We start from the raw sequence: 25960 nt of genomic DNA on the forward strand, positions 1-25960 counted from the left end.
TGGAAATTTAAAAACTGGTTTTAAAGAATTTTCTATGGTAAATGACTTTGGTTTTGCCCTGCAGAGAGAAGCTTTGGTAGGTTTTCACTATATGCTTTATTTGTGTTGGTGAAATATGTGGGAATCCAAGACAGCAAATAGTTTTCAGCTTGCCTGCCATCACAGCAGGACTGGAGTGGTACCTATAGTGCCAGGAAGAAAATGATTTTCTGCAGCTTCATAGGGAAAGAGTGCCGTGATACAGCAGAGGCAGCTGCTGTGGTGGGAAATGAAGTGCAGAAAACTGCGTTCACTCTAAATTAGATGGTAGCATACATAGTACCATGTGGTTTTCTGTGAAAAAACTGCATCCAATGATAATTAATTTCCTGTAACAACTTTGAAAAAAAAGTCTCCACTACAGTGCTGCAAGAATCAGCTTTCATATACGTTCAATATATTAATAAAAAGGTCTGGAAAATGCAAAGGAGAAATTATCCCATTTTTGGATAACACAAAAGTGGAACAGATAGTTACTTGTATACATGAGAAACTCAAGAGGCAGGTAATTGTATCATATCCATAGGCATTAATTTTCAGCTACAGCAATATCCTCAGTGCCCAGGTAGCAGTCTCTGGCTATAAGTATTGAATAAAAATTTGTAGATTGAATGAATGAAAAAATACACATAAATTTAGATCCTGATTTTACTTCATAGTTTACAAAATGCTTTCACATACACTTATTCATCTGATCCTTAGCCTCTTCCCCTGAGGCAGCTGAGGGTCAGTGATGAAGGGATTAGCCCAAGGTCACACACAGCAAGCTGCAGGGCCAGAGATCCACCCTGGGCATTCCCCCTTCCCCCCCACCCCGCCCTGTGCCTCCAATTTAATGAGGTGAACATAAAGTCATTCATTTCGGATCAAAGAATTAAAATTTCCAAGTACAGAAGAGAAGAGACCTGACTTCATAGCAGACCTTTAGTCTATGAAAAATTCTTAGGAAGCTATTTGAACACAAGCTTAATGTGAAAAGCAAGTGCCCTTCTACCAAGCGTGTGCAAAATTATAACTTGCCCGACTCTGGTTTGGTGGGCCCTTCTCTGGAATACCAGCCTTTTCCTTGGCGTGTTGACAAGAATGCACAAATTCTGAGTTCAATCCCGATTGGTGGGGACTTCCCTAGTGGCACGGTGGTTAAGAATCCACCAGCCAATGCAGGGGACATGGGTTCGATCCCTGGTTCAGGAAGATCCCACATGCAGCAGAGCAGCTAAGCCCATGTGCCACAACTACTGAGCCTGCACTCTAGAGCCCACGAGCCACAACTACTGAGCCCACGTGCCACAACTACTGAAGCCCACACTCCTAGAGCCCATGCTCCACAACAAGAGAAGCCACCACAATGAGAAGCCCATGCACTGCAACAAAGAATAAGCCCCTGCTCACCACAACTAGAGGAACCCTGTGTGCAGCAGTGAAGACCCGACACAGCCAAAAAAACGATTGGTGGAGGTCCTGATGACCTTCCCATGTCCTGCAAGCCTCTTCTCCTTGTGGCCTGGACCCTGACTCCCTTACTTATAGTTTGGGTGCTCACACATACCAGACTGCCTGGGACAGTCCTGATACAATTATTTCCCTTTCATTCTGTGTTCCAGTTTGGACAATAAATTATATAGTCAGTTGGGGTAACTGATCTTTTCTAGAAGCAAATGCCACTGTAGTTGCAGCATCACTAATGGTAAAGTCCATCAAGGTCCCAGCTGACCAAACATGAGAAAGGATTTTCCAACAATTCAAGTCGCTTAAGAATGAGCAAGGCCACATTGGCAGGTAGTAAACACCCTGTCACTAAAGGTGTGCTTTCATAACTAGTGTTCATTTGGCAGAGCTTAATGACTTGTTCAGGGATGTTGTCAAAGAACTTTTTGCCCAGTGTTGGGAGTTGGACAAGGGGATCTTTCAAGTGCCTTCCAAGTTATACTTCAATCTGTTTATGAAAACTTGGAGGTCTGGGAGGAGACAGTGCATAACAACTGTTTTGCCTCCTAGATTCTGAGTATTGCTACTTCCTAATTTGTTACAAAGGGATTTCATGTACCCTCTTAACTGCAGTTTTACTTTACGAGTTTTCAGTTACTTGTGATCAACCATGGTCTGAAAGCATTAAGTGGAAAATTCCAGAAATAAACAATTCATGAGTTTTAAGTTGTGCACCATTCTGCGTGGTGTGGTAGAATCTCTTGCGATCCAGCTTCATCCTGCCCGGCATGTGAATCATCTCTTTGTCCAACATCTCCTGCTTGTTAGTCACTTAGTAGCCATCTGGGTTATCAAATAAACTGTCTGATATCTGAAGTATTGCAGTGCTTGTGTTCAAGTGACCCTTATCTTACTTAATCATGACCACAAAGCACAAGAGCGGTGCCACTGGCTGTTCAGATATGCCAATGAGAAGTCACAAGTTCTTCCTTTAAGTGAAAAGGTGAAAGTTCTCAACTAAATAAGGAAAGAAAAAAATAATACCTGAGGTTGTAAGAACGAATCTTCTATCCATGAAACTGTGAAGAAAAAGAAATTTGTGCTAGTTTTGCTTTTGTACCTCAAACTGCAAAAGATATGGCCACAATACATAAGAGCTTAGTTAAGATGGAAAAGACATTGAATTTGTACAAGATGTTTTGAGAGAGAAAGAGACCACATTCCCATAACTTTTATGACAGTATGTTGTGAAAATTGTTCTATTTTATTATTAGTTATTCTTGTTAATCCCTTAACTGTGCCTAAGTTACAAATTAAACTTCATCATAGGTATGTATAGGAAAAAAAAACATAGTATATGTAGGCTTTGGTACTCTATGTGGTTTTAGGCACCCACTGGGAGGCTGGGGGAACTACTGTAAACTCATACGTCTTTTCATTTTTCCAGTTTGTCCTAGTGAATTTTTATTTCTATATGGTTATATGGTCAAATTATATTATTTTCTGTTTATCATGTTTGTATTGATATTTAAAACATAGGGTTCACATAATTTTTAAAACTTTGGTTGAAAGAAAATACAAGAATATAAAAATAATGAAACTGAATAATGGTAGCCAAGCCTAAGATAATAATTTTTCTCTTCGCCATGTGTGTATTCCTATAGCTTTTGTTAAAGAAGAATCATTCTACTAAGTTTCAGATTCTTATCTAAATAAAACTATAATATAATTACTGACAGATATTATGACAGTCAAAATACAAGAATAGAGAAGAATTCTAAAAATATTAGGGAGATTATACAACTAATTCATATTAGGTACTTTAAAAAAAAACCCTGATGATTGTGCAAATCCATCCCATCCTGCTTGCAATTGGGAAGATGTTGTGATAAGCATTTGATTCTTCTTCAATTTAAGTTCTCAATTTGTTCACTTTTTTTTTTTAAGTTCTCTTAAAAATAGAACAATTTTAGAGGAACTTGTTTCTGCAATTGAAGCAGGTGATGTCTCATAGGATTTCAGGTGTTGGGTTTTTTTTCTCTTAAAGGGAGTACTGGTTGTTAGGTATAGGAATACCCTTTCCTTTGGAAAATATTCTTTCTTGATGTCAGGAGAAAGAGAAATTTAGTCCAGTAGCTTCTCATTAAAGAACATGAGCCTTAGCACCATCATTCAGAGCCAGTTTTGTTGTTGATGATTACAGTATTACTCCAGATATTCTGCTATCTACAGATGTCAGGAGATGTGGAAACCTGACTTTAACAGGATGGCCTGTATGTATCTGTTTGCTGGAGTTACAGACCTCTTTTGTCCTTTTATGTATTTCACTGCACCAGATGTTCCAGGAACTTTTCAGCAAAGTCTCTAAGTTGTTTTAACTAAAGATGTTAAGTATTTATTTTCTATCAAAGAAATATTTGTGCATAGCTTTAAAGGACAGATAACACCAATCAGTTTTTAAGGAAATATAGCAGACTTTGGAAGCCACACCTTCCATGGCTGAGAGCCGTCCCCACCCCAACAAGGTACCAACAGCTTTCAACACGTTTATCTGTTTCTTTTGGAATTCACCACTGTATTTCTAAGTTTATTCAGTACGAAATTTCTGGGATTTTCAGTTTAGGTATTACTTATGGGCTTCTTCTGAAAGATAAAGATTTAGCTTTTATGTGCCATTTCCACTTATGTTTTCTCTCCCCCATTCTCCTAGTATTGTTTGTTTACATTGATATGACTTAGTAAATATTCATCATAGGTGAGCCACAAATGATTATTTTTCTTGTACAAATGGCCTGTTTTTTCATTCCCTTGTTTTTGTTTTTTGGATTTTTAAAAAATATCTACCATTTATTTTTCCCCTTAACTTTCTGACAAAGCTGTAAAGACAAACAAACAAAACACACCACCAGTTATTCAGTCAGTTTCATTTTTTCCCCTGGAAGACGTCTTTGCTGAGGCACTCATGTGCCTCCTCCTTTTCTGAATTGGCAGTTCTCTCGTAGGGATCCTGGGGTGACCTTTTGGTCTGCCTCTTGGACTGGAGCTCTTGCTTGATCCCTCCTTTTCCTCTTGGTTGGTTTGCTCCTTCATTTTGTTGGAAAACTTCCTCCAGGAGCTTCCAAGTACATGAGAGCTAAATCTTTTATTACTTCACATGACTAAAAATGTATTTTTTCCACTCTCATATGTTCATAATTTGGTTAAACTTTAGTCTGAAAATTTTTTTCCTCCTCATTCATCATGTAGGGCATTTCATAGGCTGTTTAAATCTCAAACTCTAATTCTTTAGTTCTGGACTTTTTTCTTATATGATTTCTTTTATAATACCTGTCCCCATCCAGCTTCCCTGTTCTCTCTTCTAAATCTCCAAAGATTTAGACGTGGGATCTACTGATCTGTTACTCTGATTTTTTAAAATCTATTTTCTCCTATTATCCATCTCTTTGTTTTTTTGTTCTGTATTCTGGAAAATGTCCAGAAAAGTATGTTCCTAGTTCCTATTTTCTTCCTGCTTATTTGTTTTGGTTGTCATCATTCATGATAATGACTTTACTCAGATATCTACTGATCTTTGACTATGCATCTGTATGATGGACACACGATGAATGAAAATCATTCATTGAAAAGGTTGGAAATTTTGGATACAGATTGGACTTGTTGATGGTTTTGTTTCATTATAGGGTTATTCAGTGGGGACCTGACCTTACCTTTTGCTAAGCTTGACTATTTTTTCTGAGACAAATCCTCCAGTCTTATGCCTGAAGAGAGAGATGTTAACTACTTACACTCTAGGAGCTGGACAAAGAGCGAGAATAAGGAATCTTTCTTATCCAATATGATTTATTTGATTTATTCCCTGCCTTCAGTCCCTTACCATACTCTTGTTCTGCTATCTCCTGAATCTCTCTGGTTCAGTTTCTCCAGAATTAGACATACTCCCTCCTGCCTGGGCAGTGGTGGTCTTCTGGTTGCATAGGATGAAGGCTATGTCTTTGGTGTCCATGCTATACCTGTCAGTTTTCAGAGGTATCTGGTACCTCCAATTCCTGAGTGTTTCTCAAGTTCTGAAGTGTAAATCTGATTGCTTTTTATTGGCCTCCCCTCATCAGGTCGTTAGGTTTCAAATTTCTATGGCCTGTTAAGATAGTTACCACTTGACATCTGCTTTCCATCTTGAAAATTTTTCTTGCCATCTTTCTTTTGCTCTCCTTGAGGTTTTATACCTTATTTTTATTCCTTTCTTACCATCTTTTTGAGGCTTTGGAAAGAATGCACATAAGGCCATATATTCAGTCTTCCAAGTAAACTAGAATCTTTTCATATTTTGCTTTACAGCAAAAGATGACAGTTCTGAGTCACCTAAAGAGCCAGATAAATTTAACAGGTAAGTTTTTCTTTATACAATTTTTTGCCAATTTATACACTAAAAGAACTATTGATTTAAACTGTCTTTTCTATCATAATTGTATCTTCATTTTTTTAACTTAGAAAAATTATTTTTCATTTAAATATATTTTCCCTTCCAATACCTTTTAAAAATGATGTTTTCAGGAAGAATATGGAGAATTTTGAATTCTTTCTAGTCTATTGAATTAAAATTGATGTAACTATGTTAGTTGCCTATTCTTTTAGTTTTTATTTCTGAAAAGGAAAAAAAATGTTGTCTACATTATAGATCCAACCATTGTAGATCACAAAAATCCAAGCAATTTAGGAGAAGATAAAGTCCTGGAGGAAAATGGTGAGAGTTAGGGCTAAAGCCATTGTACACTTGGGAGACCACCTGACAATGTGACATCAATTCAGCCTTGAACACCTGGACAAGGTGTAGATTCTGCAGCTTCTCTGGCATTTCCATCAGCCTTATTTTGATAGTTAATCAGATGCAGAAAACAGCCAGCTTACTGGTGTTGACATAATACTTGATCTATCTTGGTTTTATACTATACATGCTCCAAAACAAGGATCCTCTTAGTGGATTAATAATAGTAAAATGTTTCCAAAGGACTGAAATCAAAAGGAGCCCTCAGATTGGGGCTCTGTCCCAGAATGTGAGACAATGTTATGTCAAGGGGCTCTGTGCCTGGAAGTGTTAGAAGCTCAGAATTAGAAGACCCAGAAAAACCAACAGAATGATTAATTGGGACCTGACAGGAAGAACGTTGACCTTGTCTGTCCCCTAGCACTCAGATGAAGACCAGCCAGTAGCAGTGGTGGGGTCTGTCTCAGGCAGCATCAGGAGGAAGGGCAAACCCCATTACAGGGAGAAAACTTTGGCCCTTTGGTTCTTTGTCTGGGGCAATGAGTCCCTCATCAGACAGGCAGCAAGGTAACCAGACGGCACCATAAGGATCCAGCACTGATCACAGGCCTATAAAATCTGGGGTCTGGGAGAAAGACTTTAACTATAACTTTAGTCAGAAACAACTCGAGAGCCATGGTGAGATAAACTTGTAAATGGTGTTATCTTGAAAAATCAAGATTCGTGACAATGAAAGGAAAAAAAGGGGGGTGAAAAGTTGGGAGAGAGTGATGTCTTAACAGGTACAGTGAGATTCTGGGCAGAGGGAGTAACTAGGGTATTGATCCTAAATTGGATGTGAGAGTGGTGTGTTAGAGGCTCGGAAAGAAGGCCACTGCAGCTGGAACACAGGAAGGGGGAAAGGAGAGATGGATAGGAGATAGAGTAAGAGATGTAGACAGGGCCAGATCACTTAGAGCTTTATAAACCAGGTAAGGAATTTGCATTTCATTAACCTTGCAATGGGAATCGGGACACAGCTGGACAGCTTTTAAGAAAGGGAAAGACATAATCAGATTTACATTTTAAAAGGACTACTTTAACTGCGATGTGGGGAATCAATTGTGAAGGATCTAAGGTGGAAGCAAGGAGAAGAATTATTGGGTTATTTTAGTAGACCAGGGGAGAGGTGGGGTGGTATGAGCTAGGGCTGAGGGCATAGATATGGAGAGGGAGATAAGTGGATGAACTGGATGGATTCAAGACTTAGTTTGATTGATGTGGGGAATGAGAGAAAGTGGAACCAAGGGTTATTACTAGATTGTAGTTTGAACTGGATGGGTACTGCGGTGACTTACTGAGATGGGAGAGATTGGAAGATCACACCACTTGCTGAAACTAACAATCCCAGTTATTGATGAGGCTGTGATTGCACTGTAGCTCTCCTGCATTGCTGTGTACATTGTTGTACCATTTGACATGCCCACAGCCAGTCTGGAACACAGTTTAGCAGTTTCTTATAATGTCAAACATTCGCCTGCCCTCTAACCCACTCCTAAAGCATTTATCTTAGAGAAATGAAAGTATATATTCACCAAAAGACTTGCACACAAATGTTCATAGGAGCTTTATTCATAATATCCCAAACTGAAAACAATAAAAATGTCCATCAATAATCAACATTATATATTCAACAGTCGAATATATAAATATATTGTGTTATAGTTATAAATTGAATACTCTCAGCAATAGAACTGTTGATACATGCAACAACATGGAATAATAATGCAGACATTATGTTGAGAAAAAAACCCCCAGAGTTATAAAAGAGTACGTGCTGTACAATTCAATGTATATGAAGTTCTAGGACAGGCAAAACTAATCTATGGTGATAGAGATTGGATCAGTGATTACCCAAAGTGTCAAGGGAGATTGACTGGGAAGGGGCAGTAGGGAACTTTCAGGACTTATGAAAATATTCTATATCTTGTTTGGGCTTATGGTTATGCAGGGGTCTGCTTTTATTAAAACTCATCAATCTGTACTCAATCTATGCATTTTATTGAATGTAAATTAAACATTAACAAAGTTGATTTTTGAAGGTATCCAACTAACTTTACAACTCTTTTAGAAATCTAAATTTACTTCAAATAAAATCTTTTTTAAAAAGGCATTCAAACTCTTCCAGTAAATAGAGACAGTGAGTATGCTACCAAACTTCCAAACTCTGATTCCATAATCAGAGATCATTACGAGAAAGGAAAATTATAGGTCAGTACCTCTTAAATCTGAAATGTATAAATCCTAACCAAAATGTTAGCAAATTGAACCCACTGATACATAAAAAGAGATAATACATCATGACTTTATTTCAGGAAAACCAGGTTGGTTTAAAATTTGAAAATCAATCCTTGTAACTCACCTAGTTAACCAAATAAAGGGAAAAAAACTATAGACTTATCTAGGTGAATCCAGGAGACACATTTAATACCCATTCATGATAAAAATTCTCAGAAAACTAAGAATAGAAGAGAATTTCCTTATTTCAATAAAAGGAGTCTACAGAAATCCAACAGCTAACCTCACACTTAAATGTGAAATGTTGAGTGCTTTTCTCCTGAGTTTAGGAACAATACAAATATGCTCATTATCACCATTTCTATCTGACATTGTACTGGAGTTCTAGCCAGTGCAATGAGGGAAGGAAAAAAAACAAGTTATAAGGGCCTCCCTGGTGGCGCAAGTGGTTGAGAGTCCGCCTGCCGATGCAGGGGATACGGGTTCGTGCCCCGGTCTGGGAGGATCCCATATGCCGCGGGGCGGCTGGACCCGTGAGCCATGGCCGCTGAGCCTGCGCGTCCGGAGCCTGTGCTCCGCAACGGGGGAGGCCGCAACGGTGAGAGGCCCGCATACGGCAAAAAAAAAAAAAAAAAAAAAAAAAACAAGTTATAAAATGTGGAAAGGGTAAAGTAAATCATCTTTATTCACAGACAACACAACTATATACATAGTAAAATCCAAATGAATATACAAAGCTTGAAAGTTTGAAAATTAATAAGTAAATTTAGCAAGGATCCTGGACACAAGATGAATATTTAAAAATCAACTATATTTTTATATCTAGCAATCAACACATAGAAAATGAAATTTTAAAAATACCATTACAACAGCATCAAAATGTAACAAAAGATGAATAAGGCATCCATACTGAAAAATCACAAAATATATCTGAGAGAAATTTTAAAAGACATAAAGAAATAGAGATATACAAAGTTTGTGGCTTGGGAAAGACTCAGTATTCTTATGGTGTTAACTCTTCCCAGATTATAGATTCAATTCAGTCTCAGTCAAAATCTCAGCAGCCTTATTTTTTTCTGAAAACTGACAAGGTGGTCTAAAATGTATCTAGAAATGCAAAGGGTTTAGAATAACAAGGCAATCTTGAAGAAGAACAAAGAGGATCAACACTCTCAGAGATCAAGATGTATTAGAAAGCTAGAATAAGTTTCACTCTGATTGGAGCTATTTAGGTCAGATTCCTGTCCCTAAACTAGTTATCACTCAACTGACTTAGAACCAGGGATGGGGTCAGTCCCTTCAGACCACAGGGTATGTACAGAATGGGAGAAGAATGGAACAGCTATCGGGGAGGCAACCACAATATCCACTGTGACAACCTTCATGTCTGTATTATTTTTATTGTACCTGAACCTTAATAAGAAAGACTTTGACAGGCACAGAGGGCAAAAGACTCTCTAATAGAACTGCTTGCACAGACATGGAAATGTAATATTGTGGTACAGTCAGGATCACCAGGAAGTTCCATGTGATGGAGCCTCTGGATGTGGAGAAGAATGATGGAAGAAAAGATTGGAAATGGCCAGATGATGAAGAACCTCAAGTTCTATTTAAAAGTTGTTTATATGTCATCCTATAGAAGTATTTACCAACTGTGGCCTTCAAACAGAGGCATGATAACCTGGAATAGGGAGAGACTGAGGTAGATGAACAATTAGGAAGCTGTTTAGAGTTTACAGGAGAAAAATGATGAGGTACTTATCCAAGGCAGTTGAGGAGACCAGCTGACACTGAGTGCTGAGGGATGCTAAACCCTTCCTTGGCTGTTTTTATGCATGTTCACAACCACCACTGGAGAAAGTTCTATCTCTGGAAACGTGGAGAGGTTAGGCTACTTGCCCAGAGTTACACAGCTAATAAGAAATGGTGCCAGAGTGTTTTAACCCAGGCCAGCTGATTCCAGAGCCTGTGCTCTTAGTCATGATACTGTTGAATACGTGACTAAATATCCAGAGATATTTAAGAATTTAGTCATTAGGCTTTGGTGATGGTTGGGATGTTGCTTCCATGAAATAGCACTGCCATGATTCTCTTCTTCCCTTAATGATCCTTTTGGTTTCTTTCACAGGCCCCCCTTAACTGTGAATTGGTTTCTGCTCACTCTTTTCTAAACACTTACTTACTCTTTTGGAGTTTGTTTTCCCTAATGGCATCATCTATCAACCTTTGTGTTGATTTGACCTAAATTTCTTATTTCCAGTCCCAATTTCTCAGTCACACTCCTAAAGGTCACCACCTACAACCCATGTTTAAAATTAAACTCATATTTTACTTCGGTTTCTCTAGGCGCTTTCTATTAATAGCAAAACTAAGTGGTCTTCTGGGTTTTAGGAGAATATTTGACCCTCAAATTCCTTCACTTTTCACACCCTATCAGGCAACTGGTTCAGTCAGTTCTTTAGCATTCTCGTAGATTCATCTCCTCCCCTTCCTGATCTTTGCTCCCACCCTAGTATTAGCTCTCAGAATCTCTTGCCTGCATTACTGAATTTATTTCCTAACTGGTCCCCCTACATTTAATCTCTCATATAATCCTCTCTGCGTGCTAATGCCAGAGAAAACTCTTACTCAATCACTGATTTCATACTTTACTTGCCTTACTTGAGAACTTCTGATCACTGTCTATCACCTAATATATCAAGGTTACTGAATCGACTCTAATCCATTCTCTGCCTAAATTTGAAGACCCAGCATTGCCTAGTTTCACCTATTTTTATCAAATTCCAATTCCTCTGAAATTGGAACTCTCTACTCTAGTCAATTATCTTGTTACTCTCACCTCTTCCCCCAACATCCTCTGTATGTAGGCCTGCACACACCATGCTCCTTGCCATCTAAGCTATTGCTAATACTGCTTCCCTGGCCTAAAATGCCTCCTTCCTTTGTCCCAGGTCCATATCCAGGGACTCTTTCCCTAATGGCTCCAAAACAAAATTATAGCTCCCTCCTCCAAATTTTTTTTTGCTTATTGCCACTGCCGAAGAAGTATCTGTCATTGTAGTCTCTAAATGTCTATGTTAAATGATGTAAGTTTATTATGTTAATATATAAAGCTATTCTATTTACTAGTTCAGATATATATCTTATTTTCCCAACAGGATAATAATAAGCTGTGAGGTTCAGTTTAAAATTATGTCTTCTACTTTTTCATATTCATAATGCCAACAATAATACTCAATAAATTCCTGTTATTGGTTGAAACTATAAACACATGTATTTTTTATGCTGTATACATCCCTTCATAGCTTATCTGAATAATAGTTACTGTTCTCTTATTTTAAGAGGCTATTTCCTTTATAGAATTGAAAGTGCAGATATTCCCAAATGTTTGAGGCATTCTGTTTTGTATATTCAAACTATACTAAAGTTATACCTTTTAGGGTAATATTTTTAATTATTCTAGGGGAAAAAAAGAAAGCCCCTGAAGGCTAACAGCTTGAAATTGAACAGGACACTGTTGGGAAGGGAGAGGGTCATGGGTCGTCATCAAATAGACAAAAAACAATGGAGACGATTGTGCCTGAAGATGGTGTATTTTTTTTTCACGAGACAGTATGTTGACAGTTTCCTTCCTCTTGGGTCATTGTTGTCTGCTAAATGATCTGTGACAGCAAATTGATCACAAGCTTTTTCATGCAGGAGATATAATGCAACCTTTCATTTTGTTACCTCCGTTGCCAAATGCTGAAACATTTCATTGGCAAATTAATGTTAGTTCAGTATATCATTTAGTAGTATAAAGCACGCATGTAGCTCTGGAAGCAATAATAGTAGTGATTAATTTATCTTTACCAAGTTTCAGATTTCTACTTAAGTGTGATTACAAAAGCAATAACACACTTGAAGAATGTTAGTCTTAAAATTAGGTGTCCGTAATTATCATTTAAATAAATGAATGCATTAACCCATTTAGATATTGCCCCCATTAATTTCAAAATTGAGCCAGATATTAAGGCACCTATGATTTACCTATAAAAATTAATGCTAATAACCTATTATAACTGAAAATGTGCTTCTTCCTCCAAAGAGCTAGGAATTTAAAATTAAAACAGAGATAAAGTCTGTTACATTTGATGTTTAAGCATCTGTTTAAGTCAGTTAACAGATGATTTCCCATGTCTGAAAAATATCTGAAAGTAATGTTTTGTTTGTGGAGTGTTGAGAATCTCTGCATCCAAGAAGATTGTAAGAAAAAAATTGGAAATGCAGTTAGTTAAGAGTAAGAGACTGTTTCATAGGTCCCGTTTAATACTTTGTAACAGTCTTTTCTCTCCCATTAGGATTTGGTAATATTAGCACAGGGGAGGAAATGTGCTGGCAGTAATATTAGAAAAGAGTTGTTTATTTTCCCTCATTGAAAGTGGCCAGATTCTGTGTAAAAATTAAACTGATCTCAATTCTAGTGTTTCATTTCTCCTCATAATAAAAAGAAAATAAAGGTGATTTTACTAAAATTTGGCATAGAAATTTAAGAAAGTTGTTTACCGTAGAAAGAGAAAATGTACAGCTATGATGTTTTATTTAAAGTTCTTTTCAATGTTAGTCACGAAAGGCACAGTTATCTTAAACCTATATTTTCCTTTTTATAATATACACATGGATGCACATTTATACTTACTATAGAAAACTGGTTTGGACGGACCTTTTTTTTGTGATTTGCATGTATTAGTGGAAAATTATGTTAGATTCATTTGTTAGAAATAACTATGTGAGAATTTGCAGATCAGCCTAATGTCTTGAGACAAGGTATCTGAAAGAGTCCACTCTGATAAAAATAATTTTAAAAAGCAAACTTTCATGCTACTCACTGTCTGATCTTATTTTGTATTTTCAGATCCATTAAATCAGTCTCATTTAATGATTACTACAAGACATGGTCTGGAATAGCCACATCAAAAGCCACAGAATATTACAGAACTCCATGTAAGGTGATCTAACCTTGTCTTATTTTTGCGGGGAGTGGGATGGTATATTAATCTCAACATTCTCAGCTTGTCTTGCTTTCAAAGACTAATTGACACATATTTGGAATCTGAGGGTGATAAACTTCTTTGTTGGCTCTATATACTAATCATTCAACAACTGTTCATTTAGTCCCTCTTTTGTAAAGAGTCCTGGACTGAAGTCTGATTAAAAGCCCAAAGGAAAGATAGGCAATTGGACGAATAAAAGACAAAGTTCTCCGTCTTTTGAGGTTTACTTTACTCCCTTTACCCCAGAAGGAAACCTTCATAGCAGGAGGAAACTTTTTGGTTCTAAACACAATTATCCCCAAAGCCAGAGATATTATTAAATAGAAAGACAGCAAGAAAACCTGGGGATGCTCAATTATATCAGTCAAAGGAAAAATCATCTGTTACCATCATACATTAAGAACTAGAAAGATGGAATAGGAGAGCTGGACAACTTTTTGGTCCCATTTAATCTAATCTTTAGAGAACTGTTTCATTATTTGTATCAAAGTAGGTTAGCCAGTCTGCACACATTTACTGAAATACGACTTTGCTTCAGCTGTCCTGCAAAATGGTACATTCTGAAGTTATCAGTGACTTCTGAATTCCCAGATTCAGTGATTACATTTTTTTAGTCCTTATCTTACTTGAAATCCTATTGGCTATGCTCTCCTTGAGTTAGAAGACACCACGTATCCATGGTTTTCCTCTTACCTTCCTAAGCGCTCCTCTGCCTCTTTCCTTAGCAATAACTTCTTCATTCAGTATTCTCTGCCCAGCTCTCTTTGAGAGACCTCATCCATCACTATGATTTTCATTAGCCCACATGCCAGTAATTCCTAAAGCCTCATCTCTAGCCAGGCTCTCTTCTGAATTCTGAATGCATATTTACAACTGTGTAATAAGGCACCTCATACCCAAGATGTCCCAAAGTGAATTCATTATGTTGCTCCAAAACCTATTCTCCCTCCTTCATTACCTCTCTTGGTTAGTGTAGATCACCATTCTTGCATTTACTTGCCAAGCCAGAATCATAGACATTTCCTAGTCCTCTTTATCTCCCTTATTAAGCCTTATTGATTTTATCTCCTGCAACATTACAAATGTTTCCCCTCTACTCCACCTCTATGACCACTGCCTTAATTTGTGGTCTCATCGTGTTTCATCTCATCATTGTGATAGTCTACTGCTTGGTTTTAAGAGAACAAAATATCACCCAGAAAAAAAAATCATATCTAGTTTTAAGACACAAATTAGAGCAAAAAGGAGTACTAAGCTTAATAAATATAAAAATGTGAGGTCAATAATTTCTAAGAAATTACTTGTTCTTTCAGGATGTTGGTTATTAGTTATTTTGTGATTACACATTATCTTCCTCACTGACTCATAGATTAGTGATTAAGAAAAATAACTTGTTCAAGGTGCTTTAAGAAGTAGTCTTTAACAACACTATCAGTGTAAAAGAGTTTTATTGATTTTGATACCAGATTACATAAAAGTTTACTTCATTTAAAAGATTTTGAGGGCCTCCCTGGTGGCGCAGTGGTTGAGAGTCCGCCTGCCGATGCAGGGGATATGGGTTCGTGCCCCGGTCTGGGAGGATCCCATATGCCGTGGGGCGGCTGGGCCAGTGAGCCATGGCCGCTGAGCCTGCGCGTCCGGAGCCTGTGCTCCGCAACGGGAGAGGCCACAACAGTGAGAGGCCCGCGTACAGCAAAAAAAAAAAAAAAAAGATTTTGATTGAGTGCTTCTTAGTCAATTCAGCAAACACATCTTGAGTACTTGCTATGTAAGAGGCTCTGAGGAGCTCAGATGGGTTCCAGGAGGTGATAACCCTTAACAGATGTGGTGTCAGGAGGCAGTTGGCATGCTCCAGGGAATGACTCAGCGTCCAACTCCTTCAACCAAAAAACAAACAGATTGTTATAGGATGGTGCTTTATGGAATAACGTGTAAATATATGAAGGCTCTTGGAAACTCCACACTGCTAGGAAAAAAACAGAAGCACATGCCCAAACAAAGAAATTTAGAAATGATTGTCTTATAATAAAGAATAATTTTTAAATGGAGGTAATAATGAAGTATCACTGGCTGTAATTTCTTCTTCAAAAGAGTTTGACACCAAAATATTTAAGTTGGTTCTTGTTTCTACATCTGTCACTAACCTAGTATGTAATTCATTTCTCTTTGTGAAGGCAATAGCTGGAAATGGTTACCTCTAGCCCAGAAGAATTTCAGAGACTTTGATTCTAGCCCTTGGTGCAAGATTTCACAATCACTCTGCCTCTCTTTCCTACTGAGATTTGTCATAAGAATGTTTCAAAAGCTTTCCTTCAATAATAACCAGCACTTAATTTAAAAAAAGTAAATGTAAACCTTACATGTGCTGCTGGCCATTTTGTCTTTGGATAGTTCAGCTGGATGAGATCAAATACTATCTTTTTTAATGGCTTAATTTCCTGGCAATAAGAAAGATGAAGCTGTTAGATTATAGAATGCGTCTTTAACTACTCAGAAATAAAGGGGGAACTTCTAATAACTTCATTTTCTACAGTTATATTTTTATCACTGGAAAGATTATTAAACTCTTGTGCAGGGCTTCCCTGATGGCCCAGTGGTTGAGAGTCCGCCTGCCAAGGCAGGGGACATGGGTTCGTGCCCCGGTCCAGGAAGATCCCACATGCCGCAGAGCGGCTGGGCCCGTGAGCCATGGCCGCTGAGCCTGCGCGTCCGGAGCCTGCACTCCACAGCTGTGAGAGGCCCGCGTACTAAAAAAAAAAAAAAAAAAAAAAAACTCTTGTGCATATTTTTAAAAGCTTTTTATTTTACAAATAGTGATGAGTAAGATTATGTTATGATTTTGAGTATTAACTCTATTGCATATCTTTGTGCCACAAATCTATACATAGTCATGTATGCCATTATACTAGTAAGTTTATTCTTGTATAACACAGTTTACAGAGTATACTCCGTATTGTTTTTCTTGTTTATTTTTAATTGAGGTATAGTTGATGTACAATCTTATGTAGGTTCCAGGCATACAACATAGTGATACACAATTCTTAAAGGTTACGGTCCATTTATAGTTATTATAAAATATTGGCTATATTCCCTGTGCTATACAGTATATCCTTGTAGCTTATTTATTTTATGCATAGTAGTTTGTACCTCTTAATGTGTATTTTTTAAATCATCCCAATCTTATTGTCCTTTTATTCACTTATCAACCAATATTTATTGAACACCTAGTATATGTCATGCAGAGTTGTATATCAACCCAATGAGCTCGGCATTATTATTACTCTGTTTTACACATGAGAAAACCAAGACCAAAGGAAGCTAAGTAATTTACCTAAGGTCACACATGGAATATCATATATTGGTAAGAGTGTAAATTCTGGAGGCATATTGCCAGGGTTTAATCTTGGCTCCGCAATTTACTAGCTGTGTGACCTTGGATAAGTTTCTTAACCTCTCTATGTCCCAGTTCTCTCATCTGTAAAATGAGAATAATCACAGAACATACATCATAACGTTAAAGCACTATAATAGTGCCTAGTGCATAGTGAGTGCTCAGTAAGTGTGGCTAATATTTATTAGTACAAGTGGGCTGTGGCCCAAAGACTTGAACCAAGTCCTCTGACTCCATATTTGTTCTTTCCTTTATATTATATTGCCTCCATAATATGATATAAAATTGTAATTTCTGTATAACTTGAAATTTAAATTCAAACTCTGAAGTATGTGCAGTACGTTTTCAGTAATTATAATGATTTGCTCATAATCATAGACAATCATATGGGAAAATGTACTGATGATCCACTATTCTCTGTCCATCACTAAAGGATGGCAAATTAAAAGTTTGGCAGGGAACAAACCAATACATCTGGCTGTGGGCAACAGCACCTTAATGACAGAATATGATCCCCATAAGGAAATGTTTATGTTATACGAAAAGAATTCCTTCAGGCCAGTGTACCCTGTAATAGTGAGCGGAGGTTTCCTGATGTTTGTTTGCTGTCATCAGGACAGACCAAACAGCCTGAAGCATCATGGGAATGTTTGCTTTCACCTTAGGATACTTTCATTCCTTGAGTCTTTGAGCCAGCAGTGAGGGCAAGTGTCTCCAGAAATGCATTTAGATGCAAGAAGCAGTATCATCAACTTCTAATGCAGTGGTCTCAGTCTTGACTGCTCCTTAGAGCCACCAGAGGAGCTCGTGCACATTCCCGTGTAAAGGGTGTACCCCCAGACCAATTACAGTAGGATCTTTGGGAGCAGGACCAGGGGGTAGTAGTTTTTACAGCTGCCCAGGTGGTTACAGTGTGCAAGCCAATGGAAAAGCCCTAGTGGGAAGAACCTGATATCAGAAATTAGAGACTCCTAGCCTTATACTAGTTTTGCAGACACAGTTAAGTGAATTTAGGTTAGTCATTTAACCTAATTTAGGTTAGTCTCTGTACCTCATTTTTCATTTCTATTCATTGACAAAAATATTCTACTCTATTTTAAGTTCCTCTATGGTTAGCATAAGATAGTATATGTGAAAATAAAACATGCCAAGGTAAGTTAGTGCTTATATATTTCTTTGGACACAACAGTCCCAGAGTGAAAAAAAATTTTTCAGATCAACCTATACAGATGTTGGACAATAGGCGTGTCATAGAAAAAGCAGAGTAGAAGCAATGTCCAGTAATCCTCAGAAGGAAAGGAAGGAGGAAATATACTACGGAGGCAGTAGAGGATGCTTTTCTACACAGATTACAAAACTGCCACAAGGGCAAGGTATGATAGTGATGGGGGGATTTTAACTTCAAGAAGTTCTGACAAAATTTCACTGGTCCTCATTTCTTCATTATTTCCCTCCCATCAACATCATCCACTGAGCATCTTCTATGTCTATCAATGGGCTTTGTTGAAGACAAGAACATAAGTATTATGATAAGCTTTTTGAGGCATTTACAGTCAGATGGTAGGAGACAGATGAGTGAAAAAATTATGGGGATAAAATAGGAAGTGTTAAAAGTTTGTACAGATACCGTGGCATCTTTCATCTCTTGGATAATAGAGAAAGCTTTGGAGAAAATGACTCAATAATATAAAAGAAATGAGAATACAGTAAGTCCCCTACATACGAACCAGTTCCGTTCTGAGAGCGTGTTCGTAAGTCCAATTTGTTCATAAGTCCAGCAAATTTAGCCTAGGTACCCAACTAACACAATCAGCTACATACTGCTGGTTTTATGCTTGTCTCCAGACATTCTGGGCTTGAAATAAAGATACTGTATTACTGTACTCTACGCCAAAAGTATACAAAAAATACACAAAATCACAACCACTTGTAGAGTATGCACGCATGTGACAGTGTACACCAGACACATGAACTAACTTACGTGATTGGACATGCGAATGCATGTTCGCATCTTTGAAAGTTCCCAACTTGAAGGTTCGTATGTAGGGAACTTACTGTATTCAGGAAAGATAATCATGCCATTTGGGGTTTCATAATATATAAGGAAGAGACTGCCATACATATTCAAATAGAAAGTGTAGGAAAGGCAATTCCAAAAAATTAAGGAAAGACATGGATTATCCTTGAATAGAAACATCAAGTAAATTTCAGGAGTTCCCTGGTGGCCTAGTGGTTAGGATTTGGCTCTTTCACTGCTATGGCCTGGGTTCAATACCTGGTCAGGGAACTTAACATCAAATAAATTTTAAATTTTGTTTAGGTAGTAATGAATAGTACATGTGAGAACACATTACTCAACCTTTCTGTGTCTGTCTGTTCATCTGTGAAGTGGGTATTATAATGGTAAGCACTGCATATCTACTTTACAAGTACCCCCATATATAGTAAGAATTCTATTAATATTAATTATTATAATCATCTAAAGGAAATAATGAATCCTACTAAGAACTCTGGGGAGTACAGATTTGCTTCCTTAAAGGAAGGAAGAAATATATTCCAAATAACAATAAAGAGTATTAATGAAGTCTATAAGAATATGTATGTATGTGTGTTTGTGTGTGTTTGAAGAAGATAAAGAATAGATTGGAACATTGCTGGTGAAAATCATGTAATATTAATAGAAGAAAAGGAGAATTATTCAGTTTAAATGTTTTCTCTATCAATGACAAATTTCATCAAGCTGGAAGGGGTTAATTTATCATTGTTAAGAAGTAAGCTCCAGATAAGGACAGGACTGGTGGGGAGCATCTGGTTGGTTAAATAGATCAGGACTATAAACCCAGGACAATTAGAAGGAGAAGAGAGAGCAAGAAAGAGAGAGAGAAAGCACACAAGCGAGCAGGGGGAGGGAGCGGGGAGAAAAGGAAGGATATATATGTGCGTGTGTGAATGATCTGGATTGATAGTATTTTGTGTAAAAACTACCAGTGCTTAAGCATAGTAGGTTTTCTGTAAATTTTATGTGAATTTGATTGAAGGCATAAGGCTTATAATTAACCACAAACATATGAGCCGGTGGTATAATGTGATTTCCAGAAAATACTAATGCATATCTGAGCTAAATTGAGAGAAGTCCAGCACACAGATCGAGGGAGGTAGCAATCCCACCTGCATCTTGCTATTGATATAAAATCAAGATTCTGAGCCAGTTCTGGATGAAAACTTTAATAGGAATATCAACAAGGTTCACCACCAGGATGAGGATGGTTAGGTCTCTAGAAAATCATGACTTAAGAAAAAGTTGAAGGAACTGAGGCTGCCCTGAGAGCTATCTTCAAATATTAGAGGGATCCTTTCCATAGGGGAGGGATAAATTTACTCAGAATTGCTGAGGAGGTCAGAAGGAGGAGCAGTGGAATCTCACAGCCCTCAGATTAAGGAAGGACATTGTGACCTCGGTAACTGTCAATGAAACTGGCAGTCTCCCAATAACAAAGAGACAAGGGGGCTTCCCTGGTGGCGCAGTGGTTGAGAGTCTGCCTGCCTATGCGGGGGACACGGGTTCGTGCCCCAGTCCGGGAAGATCCCACATGCCGCGGAGCGGCTGGGCCCGTGAGCCGTCCGGAGCCTGTGCTCTGCAGCGGGAGAGGCCACAACAGTGAGAGGCCCGCGTACCGCAAAAAAAAAAAAAAGAGAGAGAGACAAGGGATTCATTTAGAGGCTGGATGATCATCTGTTGCAGATTCTTGCTTTGTAGAAGATCAAGATCTGTAATGTCAGTTTCAAACTCCAGGATTTTATTTTTTCACTTGAAGTGCTGCATTAGAATTTTGTTAAACTATGGTATCAGTTTCTGTATGAGTTATTTTTAAACTATCCTCGTTTCTATAAATGATATATAAACAAATATCATTATCATGATAAGTTACAAAGTCACAATCTGTTTCAAGCAATATCCAGTATCACAAAGTTTAAATTAAAAGAAGAAATTTGGAGAGTGTCTGAGGATCGTAATGTGACTTGAACGATAATAGTATGTGTTATTGCCACATACTAACTTAAGGAGAAATAAATTATTGTAAACTTTAAACTATTATTAAAGAATGTATGCATAGCTCCTTTTAAAAATATTCTAATTTCAGTGCTTGAAGATCCAAATTTCATTGGAGAGTATTACAAATGGAAGAAAAATGAGCTAAGACGACCTAAAGAATGGGGTTTAAAGTAAGTAATTTTAACTGTCTAGAATATTATCCTATGAACTTGAAATATCTATTATTCACTTTCTACTAACTGAACTATCAGAAGAAACCCATTGGATTTCTTTTAAACATAAGAACAAAAATAAGAAGTATCATTTTGTCCTTTCCCATGAACCCAGGTGGGAAGCAGCTTTGCTATCTATCAGCTGCCAAAGGTGCGGATAGAACATGAACCACAGTGAAGGAATCCCACAATACCTTTCCTATTAATCTTCTTATTTCCATTCTTAACCTTATCAAAATAGAACTTAGAAACAGGAAAAAAGAAAAACCAACCTGTTTACATATCACCAGTTAGTATTTCATTCTTCTCATGTTTCCAAACACCTTTTCCTCCTTCACAGATGGATTTCTCACTCAGGAACCAAATATATTAAATCTAGTGAGGAAGTCTGTAATTAAATACAAAGATAAATTATTACAATATCTTTTGGAATGATTGACTCTTGGACCACATTAAGGAGGGAACCTTAATCTCATCTTCAGTCTCTTGACTCCTAAAGGCAGTTTTTCTGCTTCATCATGTTAGAGCACAGATTCCATCTCAACTCTGTCGTACTGGCTGTGTTGCAGTGGTCATTTATTCTGGAGGGCTTATTACAAAGCATTCAGTGAATGTGCTACCACAAAGCTAGGGGAATTAAAGTTCCTATTTTTTGTATTTACATCATTTTTATTAGCTCCTTGTTAGCATTGTGACCTCTTTTCTAGATGAAAATAATAGGATTAATAAAAACAATGTGCTGTATTTTGAATTTGTGTAGAAATCAAGGCTCTTAAAATAGACTTTCCTATCCTTTAATATCATAGTTCAGATTGGGTTTTTTGGTTAGATATTCTTTTTTCAGTTGATTTCTGCAGCAACTTTCCTTCAAGCCAAAGGGGAGGAGAGCTTTTGCATTAGAAACTTTTCTGCTTTCAGAGTAAATTATAAGCAGTAGAAAAGTTTTTATGAAGGAGAAGTTGAAGAAGTGTCAGCATGGTTTTTTTCTTGAAGGCATGTTTCAAGTTTCGTTTAAAGAAACCTACTTAGAATATAAGGTTAATTTTGCTGTGACATGACTTCCTTTTTGATTTCCTTTAACAGAACTGCTTTGTTTTATTTGTTTGATTATTGATTCATTATGTAAGGCCAGCATCCCACAGAACCCCAAAATGTAGAAAAAGTAGAACCATGTCATTTTCAACTTATCCACCCGCTTCTCCATATGGCTGAAATAACTGTGAACTGTTTGAATGCTAGAACATTTTCCTAAATACATTATTTTGAAGTTATAGGTCAAATTATCATGTGCGTGGTGACCCTGTCAGAATAAAACTCTCACACCTTATGCCATCTGGTGGTTGATGAGAATATATTTAGATCAGATTATAACAAAACATTAATTTAAACATTATTTAAATAAAGTGTCTAAAAGATATTACATTTATCTACATAATTTTATTACAGCATAAATATTTGAGCATGCAAAAATATAAAGTATGGTGAAATCAACTTCTTTTTAAATAATTATTAAAAGTCTCATGTTCATCAAAATACATGAGGTATAGCAAATTGGTCAATTCAGAGTTTCAAGTAGGAAATGTTTGGGAATCTATGCAAGTGAGTAATTGGTCTATGTGTACATGCAATATAATACCTTTTGCATCTCTCTGTTTTTAATATTTGAAAACAGAGAAAACTTTCCTCGCGCTGAAATGTCCCCTTTAAAAAAACCCAGAAAATGCAAATTGAGAGCCTTTCATCTGCAGAGCCTTCAGGAAAAAGAGAGGCATATCTCTCCGACCTCATACCCCTCCTCCTACTGTCCTCCCATCCCCTCATCAATCAAGACCCGATTCTTAAGCTACCCTAAATTCTTTTTTTTTTTTTCCTCCACTATTGTTTGGGAACATAAGATCTTCTCACCACTTTGTGCTTTCTGTCTGGGATATCTTTCCCAGCAGGGTCTCAAGTTAGGATTCAGTCTGAGTTAAAAGGTGGAACATGGGGCGCTTAAATGCAGGGACACAGGAGCCAGACTCTTTGCATCTGAATCCTGGCTCTGCCAATTACCAACTCTGTGACCTCGGGCATGTTATCTGACTGCTTTGTCCCTCAGTTTCCTTATCTGTTAAATGGCAGTAATAACTCTACCCACCTCCCAAGGAGATTGTGAGGATTAAATACACTAATACATACACAGTACTCGAGGTTCGCTATTATTCATGCTTTTCCTTCAGTTCTCACATGGAAAATCTTTCTTTGGAGGCAGCATGGGAAAGGGCATGGGCTGTAGTGTCAGATAGATCTTGGAGAAATTCTTACCCTCTCTGAACTTGTCTCCTTATCTGTTCAAAGGAGGTATTACCTACCTTGCAAACTTGTTTTGCATTTGATCTCTTGAATGAGATCATATATATATATATAAACCACATAGTGTTGGCACGTGGACATTCAATAAATATTAGTTCCCAAGGAGGGGGGTGACAAAAGCCCATGTCCCCCAACGTTTTCAGAGAATAAAAATAGAAATGTAAAAATTGTGAAATTTTCTCAGTCTAGAAACCAGAAAACAACACCTATCATAACCACATTTATTTTAGCCCCATTATGCCCTTGGTTCTTTTCCCTTCTCTGTCCTGTCATCTTTTCAGCCTGGCAAAGTGCTCCACAAGGATGGCATGAAGATCCAACTCCATTGTGTTTTGTGGAATGGTCCATGATTCAGGCTCCCATGTCCCCCCATCCTCTCCTTCTGTAGCAGTCTGTTCCTGTCTCTTTCAGCACCTGTGGTGGGGAGATTCATCTGTTCATGCAGAGTGACCAGAGCAGGACTGTTCTTGTAGCTTTGTATTCTCTGCACTTAACCTGGTACCTGGCACTCAATTAGTGTTTCTTGAATGATGCATACTTAACCCTGTTTCCCCACTTAATAGGAGGATTAAATGTGAAGGTAGTTACTTTTAGGAAAAGTAAAATGAAGGTGCCCATTCTAATGTAGAGACTATGGTTATATTTTGGGTATTCTAAGGGTATAGTCATAGAACAGTGATTGAAAACTGGAAATATAAATGACTGTCATGAATATTTTATGCAAATTCTTAAGTTTTACACATGTTTTTAGTTAGTATTAATAGGAACTCATTGGCATTATAAGCAACTCATAAATATTCATTAACTGATCATTTGGTTTGGCGTTCATTTCTAAGGCCTTTTTTTCTTTCCTATTGCCTTGCCGGTCTTTTGGCTATTCATGCAAATACTTTATTTCTACCAAGACATGGGAAAGAATATGAATCTAGAATCTAATCAATAGTTCATATTTATTTTCTCAGGAGAAAGTGAAAGATACAAAGTCAGAAAACAGTGGAAGCTATTCTTTTGACTATCCTTACTTAAGTGCATATAACACTACTTTTACATCATACTCTATAACCAGTTATTGCTAATATGATCATGGAAAGAACAATGCCAGTCGTCTAAGCTTTGTCAGGCAGCAAGTTATCTAAATAAAAGTTATCAATTTGGAGAAGTTTTACATTCTATGTAGCTTCAGGAAAGAATATTGCCCTTGTCCCTACTTTGAAATATCTATACAAAGGAAACCGGAACTAATATGGCGAAGCACCTACTGTGTGCCAGGCATTCTCCCTTCATTTCCTAATGTAATACTGGCCACACCGTGGAGTGGACAGTTATACTTCTAAGTGTAAGCACACGCCTCTAAGTGTAACCCAGGAGACTATCTATCAGCCTTCTTCAAAGACACAACAAATCAACCTACACTCCAAGTCAGACCACTTCCCTTATTATACAGACATAGCTTCAAGAGAAGTTTCCTAGACTCCCTTTTCAACTGGATTGTCACCCCTAGGTTTCTGTACAGAAATCGTGGAAAACTAGAGGTAGCTCTATCTGTAGTTTACTAATGAGAGAAACATGAGGCACAAAGAGATTAACCAACTTGCCCAGTTATTGATGAACACATATTGTTTTTGAAAACTAAAACTTTATTTCCTATCTGCCATTAAAATGTGCTTATTAAAAGCTTAAGTTTTTCAGGTAAATGTAAAAATATTGCCCACCCAGTTGCTAGCACAAAGTCTGCTTTTGTGGAAAAGTTTTGCAGTTTTTCAGTCAATCTTAAATTCTATTATTAAACAATGTTAGTTCCTTTTTCCTTCTATATAAAATAATTAGCATGTGTTATATCAACTACCAACATAAAACATTCTTATATTTATAAAATAAACTCTTAGTTGTACTGTGTTTTAAATTAAGGAGTTAATATATATTATTTCTAAGTTCCTGTAGTGTCTGATTTTTGAGTGTGTGTTTTAACTCACAAAAATATGTGATCTTCCTCTAGCATAGCTATGTTTGATTCCAATTTCTCCAATTATATAGAAAATATTTATGCTGAGTACATTAACTTAATGTATGCTTATGCTATCCTTTCAGGGATATTGAAGTTAAACGTTGTTTTTGTAGGTTTACATAATTATATATTTAATGCATTTTTAAGGAGAAATGCTAGTTTTTTATTCCCCAAAGATTAAACCTTGAATGCCATCTAGTGGTTAAAGAGAGAATTGGCATTAGAATGAGCATAAGAAATGTCCCTTTTAAAATAAAGACATGCATACAGAGTGAAGTAAGTCAGAAAGAGAAAAACAAATACCGTATGCTAACACATATATATGGAATCTAAAGAAAAAAAAAGGTTCTGAAGAACCTAGGGGCAGGACAGGAATAAAGACTCAGACGTAGAGAATGGAATTGAGG

General features: G+C 37.2%; 1 protein-coding gene across 1 annotated transcript in view; it reads left to right on the top strand.

Annotated features, from left to right (window-relative positions):
• Positions 1-21158, top strand: part of UBE2U (ubiquitin conjugating enzyme E2 U) — a 41353-nt gene extending 20195 nt beyond the window's left edge. The window contains exons 6-8 of the mRNA XM_060084331.1: positions 5803-5851; positions 13401-13489; positions 21073-21158. Coding sequence (XP_059940314.1) covers positions 5803-5851; positions 13401-13489; positions 21073-21158 — 224 coding nt within the window. The remainder of the gene's footprint in view (positions 1-5802; positions 5852-13400; positions 13490-21072) is intronic.
• The last annotated feature ends 4802 nt before the right edge of the window (positions 21159-25960 follow it).

Source organism: Mesoplodon densirostris, chromosome 2 (assembly GCF_025265405.1).
Source record: "Mesoplodon densirostris isolate mMesDen1 chromosome 2, mMesDen1 primary haplotype, whole genome shotgun sequence".
In the NCBI taxonomy this organism is placed as follows: Eukaryota; Metazoa; Chordata; class Mammalia; order Artiodactyla; family Ziphiidae; genus Mesoplodon; species Mesoplodon densirostris.